General features: G+C 32.8%; 1 protein-coding gene across 3 annotated transcripts; it reads right to left on the bottom strand.

Moving 5' to 3' along the window:
- Nucleotides 1–509: 509 nt before the first annotated feature.
- LOC123714257 (4-coumarate--CoA ligase-like 9) lies at nucleotides 510–7410 on the bottom strand. 3 transcript variants are annotated; one of them, XM_045668457.1, is made up of 9 exons: nucleotides 7268–7410; nucleotides 6696–6903; nucleotides 5658–5967; nucleotides 5252–5411; nucleotides 3529–3668; nucleotides 2560–2689; nucleotides 2081–2302; nucleotides 1478–1648; nucleotides 510–789 (listed from the first exon to the last, which is right to left on the bottom strand). In XM_045668457.1, the coding sequence occupies exons 1-9, from the start codon at nucleotides 7373–7375 to the stop codon at nucleotides 673–675; spliced, it is 1566 nt and encodes a 521-aa protein (XP_045524413.1). In that variant the 5' UTR covers nucleotides 7376–7410; the 3' UTR covers nucleotides 510–672. The 3 variants fall into 3 exon arrangements, with proteins under 3 accessions (XP_045524413.1, XP_045524415.1, XP_045524414.1); XM_045668459.1 differs by lacking the exons at nucleotides 5252–5411; nucleotides 5658–5967; nucleotides 6696–6903; nucleotides 7268–7410 and adding an exon at nucleotides 4207–4240; XM_045668458.1 differs by lacking the exons at nucleotides 510–789; nucleotides 1478–1648; nucleotides 2081–2302; nucleotides 2560–2689; nucleotides 3529–3668 and adding an exon at nucleotides 4816–4944.
- Between the last annotated feature and the right edge of the window lie 1009 nt (nucleotides 7411–8419).

Below are 8419 nucleotides of genomic sequence, written 5' to 3'. Positions count from 1 at the left end.
AAACTACATTTTTGTAAAAAAGGAGTGAAAGCTTCAGCCAACGTGTAACAAGTTACAGTCTTGGATCATGTTGTGAAAACCTCTCAGCAATACACTTGTTAAAAATATACCTTGGACTTTCCACCAGGATTCTGCACCTGCCTACCCAAGCCTTTCTTGAAACCGACTTTCCGGGCTTTGCAAGCCTTTAGACTTTAAATTATGGTCAGTTTTAGAGGACATGGCCTGCTCTAAACGACACGGTTACATGAGTCTCTTAAATAGTCTTTGGAGTAAGCAGTGGCGAATTTTCTTTGGAAACAGTGCGTAAATCCATATATTCGTGGCGAAACAGATTAAAGACATGTAAAAAGCTAAAGGTGGCCATTTCCAATAGAATATTGTTTTATCTTTTGCTGAGACTTTAATAAATACGTATACGTAAATAGGTATACATTTTAATAACATTACTCTATTTTTAAAAAAAATGTATTTTCATTTGTAACATTACTTATATATATAATATGCATGCCTAAAAATAAACAAAAGTTTTATTAAAATACTAAATAGGTGATCGGCCATCTTGAAATGCCAGTTTTGTATGACATGACATGTCGTAATTAATGATTTGTTGGGAATCGACAAATAAACATTATAAATTCATGCTGTGGTTAATCAACTCATTTTAGTTAGTTAATTATTATTATTCAATAGTTTTCTTAGGTCATTGCGTAGGATTTTTCCTCGAGCATTTCTTGGTAATTTTGAAATAAATATTACACCACCCGCCAATCGCATGAACGATGGAACCTGAAATGTTGCAATATGCATTTAAATTCCTTTACGTTCCTTATGACATTAAATTTTATATGTAGAAAAACTGAAACTTATAAAAATTAAAGTATTGTTGTGTGTAATAAGAATTAGATTTCTTATATTATATCTTATATTCCTACATTTTATCTTAACCTACGGGCATCTAAACTTTAGTTTCTTAAATATATATAAATTCTAACCTCCAGCGAGCAATAGATTACACAAGAGGGAAATACAGGTGTAATTAGACCATTACTGAAAACCAGAACCAGTGAATGTTTACAGAATAGGAATTAATAAAAAAACACATATTTTTAAATAAGAATTTCCGTTTTGGAAGAGGTATATTTTTACTAGTATCGCGTATGTAATCTATAACTATATGTAAACTAATAATGTTCCAAAAAAATAGTTTATTATATATATGAAAATTCTGTGAGTGTGTGTTTGTAACTGAACTAACAGCTGGATCGATTATGCTTAATTTTTTTGTTTCGAATGGCTTATATTTACAATTAGACCTCTCTCAAGTCTGCTAGTATTATTTTTTTTTTAGCTTTTTGGAGGCTAATTTCCAAAGAGGCCTTCCCTTCCAAATGACCGCGAAACTGAACAGTTATATAATTGGATTCAAGATTATACTAATTTGATTGAGGCCTTAAGTAAAAGTATATATTCTCACCTCAGTACTAACGTAGTCAATTAATTCTTCAGCTGTCACTTTGGCGTTCGGCTGACGAACAACGAATGCTGTCGGAATATCTCCGCTTATCTCGTCATATTTTCCAACTACACCGGCTTCCAGGACCTCTGGATGTAATTGTAGAATAGTCTCTAGTTCCAATGGCGGTACCTAGAACATTATTTTAATACTTTTGCTGCGTAGATTATTTATGTTTTTCTTTCATATAATATAACTAAGCTAATGCCTAAATATCTGAAATAAATTTAGGGTTTAAATACAGGATTTAATAAATTTGTGGACAAAAACACAGATTTACAGGCAGTTACGTTATCTGTTCTTTGCGCTTTTTTGTTATTATAATACTTTTTCGTCTACTTATGTATATTTCAATTAAACTTAACAGTTACTTATTTATTTAGACAGCGATTAGTCATAGTAATAAAATAAGTCGGCGACAAGATAAGAGTTAAATATCACGGGGAACGGCTTGATCATTATTTGGTATAAAATTTTATTTTGCTATAAAAAAACAGTGACCTGAACATCGACTCAAGTTTCTGTACCTGTTTTCGATCTGTATTAATATGTGACAGTACCCACCTGATCACCCCGAAAACATAATATTTCTTTGATTCTATCAATTATATAGAAATAATTATCGTTATCATAATATCCCCAATCGCCAGTTTTAAGGAATCCGTCTTTATCTAAATACGTAGCAGGATCTATTCCAATATAACCATTCATGAGAACAGGACCCTTAGCACGTATTTCACCCCTTTGATTCGGTCCTAGCGTTTTATCTGTTTTCGGGTCTGAAATCTAAAATTCATGGTAATAAATACAAACAGCCTTGAAGAAAACTTACAAAAGAGTTGGAATGTGTAGAGGATGGAAGGTATGCTCTTACTCCAACCTTGACTAGTTGAACACTCTGATAATTAAATACATGTTTTTTCGCTGCAACAGGTTTCATTTGAAATAATTACTATGAAATAGTGACTGTTTTCTTTGAAAATAAATAATATTCTATCCACCGTTAGTAATCTGCTTAAATAATAAAACTATAGGCTATTTACCTTTAAAATAATACCCGGAGAAGCCATTCCGACACTTCCTGGCTTTGATCCCATATGTCCCCATGTTTCAGATGTGAGTTCACCACACTCAGTCATACCATAACCTTGAAAAATTTGTACGTTCTGAAATCTGTAGAATAGTTTTTAATTGAACGAGTGTTTTGACGATCTGTATTAAATACTTTCAATTAAGATACAGTGGCCTTATAGAGAGTTGCCGTTAAATGGAGAGTAGAAAATCTATACGTCTATAAGTCCTTGACTATAAGTATTTCTACTTATAGTCATGGTCAACAACAGTCTACACGTGCAAGCAATTGCAATTTGTAAAAAATACCAAATTCTTAGAAAGTTCGTATCCATGATGCCGACAATCGATGTTATTGCGGGCTAAAATAATAAAGTAACAAAAGAAGTTTAGTAACTTTAAAAGTACTTTTTTACTCGATTGTTGTCGTCATTGAGAGTGGGTGTAGTGCTATGTAGATTCTATTATGTATAGAAGACAAGGTAAACCGACGAAAGCCACTTGAATTCGACGCTTTAGGGAGGTCGTCGTTAAATCGAGGGAGGATACATGGAGTTTACACTGAACTTTTCATTAAATGGATTTGCTTTTAAATAGTTTGACTATTCATTTTACCCATTTTTGTTTGCTTTCACTCCGTGAAATAGTTTTTGATTAGGAATGTGACAGACTGAGAAATAATACGGCTTACAACGATGGCAAAACCATAATTATCCAGTCAATAAAACAAAGAGGGAAGCCTGCTAAGGAATCTTTTGTCCGCTATCCACAAATCGGTTCGGCCGTTAGTCACCTAGCAATAGTTTTGTTATATAATAAAATAACCCTCGCGGGAGTAAATTCAAGAATCAAACCACATTTCCAAAATGTGACTCAACTCCCACGTACATAATGATTGCTTTCGATTATTTCGATTTGGTTAAAATGGAAACAACTTGTACCTTTGTTTCGCTTGTTCGATTGTTTTGTTATGAAGAGGTGCTGATCGATTATATATTATTCTTAGGGATTCCAAGTTGTAGTTGTTATTCACTTTACATAGACCAACTATTAGGTATGGTACTAACATCGCCATACTAATCTGAGAAAGTAATCAAAGAATTAAATTAATCTTATCCTCTGGGGAGGAACAGTGTTAACCCGGTATCGCATTGCACTAACAGCTTCAATACAAAAATATATTTTTCTTTATACTTAACTAATACTTGAGCGCAAGAGGAATCCGGGATTTAACTAATCGCATGTTTATCTGCTATTTACATATTAAAGTAAAATTATCAACAACAAAAAAACATAAGAAATCTAATAAGTGTATGTGTGAGTTCCAATTTAAATAAAAAATCTCTTTCTTATTCTTAGAAAACCAGGCTACCTCGTTTACGGGATTATTAATTAGGTTGTTCTGTATTTATAAAAATATACTTTAATAAAATATTGTACAAGAAAACGTAGAAATAAATTAAACGCGGATAAAGTTCGATAAATTAAGAAATAAAGAAAAAATGGGCCCAACTCTATTTTCAGTGCACCCATACTATTGTATAAATAATTGTTACCTAGGGAACACTGAACATGTTTAAAAAATGAAAACCGGCTTAATTTAGATTAGTTGCCAATACTTATATTGTTTTTCGTAGTAATCTCCGTTCCTCTCTATACATCGTCGCATTCGATGGACCCACTGAGAAAAGCAGTGGGCCCATTCTTTCTTAGGGGTCTCTTCTATGGCATTTTCGATCGCTTTCACCGCATCTTCAGGACTCGTAAAGTGAATACTTCGAATTCTATCTTTAGTTCTTGGGTATAAATAAAAGTCGCAGGGCGCCAGGTCAAGACTGTATGGCGGATAACTCATTATCTGGACACCTGTCATAGTCAAATATTCACCAGGCCATGCGAAGGTGTTTCTGGTTGTCGGTTAAAGTATGGGGAATCCATCTGGTATAAAGCTTCCTGACGCCTAAATGTTCGTGTAATAATTTTTGAACATGACTTATACCAATGCCTAGGCTTGCTCGTATCGGTTGATAGGTCTTATTTTCCATTATCATGCGTCGCACAGCACTCTTCAGCAGTCGCTGTTAAAAGACGTCCCTCACGCGGATCAACATTGAGATTGCTACGTCCACGCTTAAACTCGTTAAACTAATTGGCACGAGATTGGGTTTCATTAAGAAATGCTATCGCAGCCTATCATAGCTTTGTTGTTGAGTAAGCCCACAACGAAAGTCCTAATAATTCATTGACTGAAAATTTTCTCGCGTTAGGTTAAGTTTCACGTATAACAAGGAGTTTTAGATTTGCCGCCAATTCACAAAAACAAATGAATGCAATATGCATTAGGTTACCAAAGAGTTCTGAAATTGAAATTCAAAAAAGTTTTCATTAGAAATGTTTCTAACTGGCTAGTTTTAAACATTTTCAGTGTTATCCACGTATTATATAGTATACATTTCTTTTCAATTTCGCAGATGATTTAAATCTAACCTACCGTTTCTCACAGTTTAAGGAGCCAGTAATATCTCATTAGTTTTAAAATAAAGAAATTAAGCGATTTAATATCAATTACATTATAAACTCCACTGAAACAAAGCCACCTATATTTCATTTTATCACAGCGTAGATAAAATAAACTAGTAATACACTAGTTTAATTAAAACCTACTTTATATTTATCAATGCATTCCACTATTCTCTGTGAAGTAATGTCAGAAAGGTAAATTATTGTACTTCCAGCACTTATAAATTTGTACAATGAAAATATATCATAGTTATGATAGCACTCTCCGCACGTGAAAATTTTCTTTGTTATGTCACGGTCCAGTCTGGAACAAAGAGATTTTTACTTCGTCTTGATAGTAAGTTATATTAAATTAGTTCTAAAATGGCATATTAGATTTTTACTCAGAGCTTTCTCATAAATAGTGTCATTATTTAAAAAAAAACTCTTATATATGAGTTTTATTTGATTCCTCACAAAAAAGTTCTTCCGTTACATACTACGTATTAACACCTATTGGATTTGTCATTTGAAACTTTCATTCATATTACAAAATATTTGAGAAACTTACTTGTATGGTAAACTGTTTAATATACAGTTCATATGAGTTAACCGAACACCTTTTGGCAGTCCAGTGGTTCCCGACGAATAAAGAATTAACGCAATATCCATTTGCCCGTACACATCCCCCGGCTCAAAGCTATTTATATCAACGTCATTATTTATATAGGACTTTATTGAATGCGCTGATGTTGGTTCATCGTCGAAAGTGATTAACGTCATCAACTCAGGCGATAATAATTCATTGTACAATCCCCAAAACAACTTAGAAAATATGAAATAGTTAGGGCGAGCCACCGTTATTTTGTGTTGAAGAGAAACTGGAATTAATAATAAACAAATAATGAAACATTATATATGAATACTAGTCGAGCAACACGACCTGTTCGACCGCCAGTATTACTAGGCTTCCACTTAGTTTCATCGCAAAATTTGGATGATATTATTTGTTTTCTGAACTGTTAAATAATTTGTATTGGAACACTAGACTTGGTTTGCCCATCTTGCTTTTCAGTTTAGAGTAAATGTACGTATATGATAAAGGATAATCAAGTACATATTAAAGTATATCTTAGTAGTCTTGATATTTTTTATATAGGAAACGGGCTTATCTAATATTGAGTGAAACTATTCGTAAAGGAGACTAAGTGAAATTGGTTCGAAAATACTTCAGTGGGCAGCTGGTTCCACATAGTAATGGTGCGCGGCAAAAACTGCCATAAAAAACGCTGAGATTTCACATGCTTATAAATACTCAAAGGCGGATCAAAAGGCCCCCCTGGGGTCTCGGACTGGAATCATGTAAAACATTAATGTATATAGTTTTAGATAATGTTTTACTAACTCTGTAAACTCCCCGCAACACTCTGTCGCAAACATACATATAAAATATTTTTTCCTATTTATTAATGATATCATTGGTTAAACATTATAACTAATTTCACAAGGTCACTTAAGATGTACCAATTTTGATGAACGAACTATGTATGTAATGGGTAGAATTACTGACGTCCACAAAACATTGTAATGTAATAAAAATTAAACGTACATTTTCCACTATGCAAATCATACGCAGTATATGTAGCTCCCGTAAAAATGACAGCAAATATAGAGATTATTAGTGCGTTCCGTTTTTCCGAACCCACTGCAACAATATCTCCTCTTTTAATTCCCAGCTTCATCAGTTCACTGGCCATATTGACTGCATGTTGCAACAGCTCTTTGTATGTTAATTTGTCTTCAGTATCCGCATGTTCCTATATTATAGTTGTCATTATTTTGTACTAATCATGGAGACACTGGCACGGTTATTAAATTTTAGACAGATATCAAATAATATCAAAGATGCACAGCCGTGATTCGAACGAGCCCACCTCACGATTTAACCTCTTGAATAGGTTTTATTAACATTTTTTAAGTTGCTAAAAAAGTACCTAACTATGTATTTATTTGTCCTAAGCCACGTCAATAGGGCGAAAGCACATATAGGATTATGGGCGGCAATAATCCTTGCCAGTATATATATAATATATCCTTATATTAATGATGCTGACACAATAAATATTATTACCTACCTATATGACCAAAGCAAATTCATGTAAATATTTTTGTATAACTTACCACAGCAATCGTGTCACCTCCCTTAAATAACTGTTTTATTAGGTATTTTCCAAAATGAAGTTGATCAGGAATTTCAAAATTTTGATCACCATAAACATATAAACTCATTTTCGTGAAAATTAATTTAAAGCCAAACGACTTGAACGAAGAACGATATGTGAGTAAATGATTTCTTTATAACATTATTGTATAAATATGGGGTAAACACGTATAATGGTTTGTTTTGTTTGTTTGATAGGACGTATAGTTTTATACATTTACAAATGTGGACCTTATACGCCTTATGTAGTGCCTTATTTACAATTGACAGTTTGAAATAACAACATTTTACACAGCACACTTTGAGAGAATGGAAAGTTGTATGAAAATTTTATTCTATCTTTCAATGGTATAGAAATTACGAAATTGGTTCCATCGTAGGTGATAAGATCTATTTTCCGAAATTGCACTTAACTTAATAAGCCCACTCCACTAACTTGAGGACCGGGAACCACGCGGCCACCTAGTTTTCATATAATTTTGAAATAGCGTTTACATCCCTAACCAGTATTAGGTTATGCCGTAAATGAGATAAGTTCAATAAACTTGTACGTTTAATCAGCCATTTTGGTGACATTTTTAATTATTTGAATTATTTATAGTATTGTATAATATTTGTTATTTATTTGTATTGCTATTTAAAATACTATAGAATTCCATTTCCATATAAACACAACAAATATTTCCACTGTATCGCAATTATATTTGCAATAACGCAATTTAATATAAACGTATTAATAACAATAACTTATTTCTTATTATCGTTTAAAAGACACTTAAATATAGATCAACAGTAAGAGCGTGATTTCTGACCCCCGCAACATTGGAATTTTCTTTTTAAGTGTGTAATACGTCTTTAGACACGAAAATCTTTTCACAGACACTTATTTCGACCATGTGCTGGTTAATACTAACACTAAAGCATACTTATAATTTAGAAAGTGGAATGAATTACAAAGACGAAATATAATCATTATTCTTTACTCATTTTTCGCACATCTAAGTTCAAGTTCATTTCTTAACGTTTAAACCATAAAACTTATGAATTACAATTTTATCAGGCGGACAGTGTTGGCCGAGTGGCTTCACACCTCATCCTTGAGGTCTTAGGTT

This window comes from Pieris brassicae, chromosome 9 (assembly GCF_905147105.1).
Source record: "Pieris brassicae chromosome 9, ilPieBrab1.1, whole genome shotgun sequence".
Classification (NCBI taxonomy): domain Eukaryota; kingdom Metazoa; phylum Arthropoda; class Insecta; order Lepidoptera; family Pieridae; genus Pieris; species Pieris brassicae.
Note: the sequence above shows the minus strand (reverse complement) of the source record. Positions and strands in the feature narration are given on the sequence as shown.

Coding starts and splice junctions, on each gene's coding strand:
- LOC123714257 (XM_045668457.1), bottom strand. CDS start 7,375: ATGAGTTTATATGTTTATGGTGATCAAAATTTTGAAATTCCTGATCAA. Junction 5,412..5,657: donor TTAAACAGTTTACCATACAA/GTAAGTTTCTCA, acceptor TCTTTGTTCCAG/ACTGGACCGTGACATAACAA. Junction 2,690..3,528: donor ATCGAACAAGCGAAACAAAG/GTACAAGTTGTT, acceptor ACTATTCTACAG/ATTTCAGAACGTACAAATTT.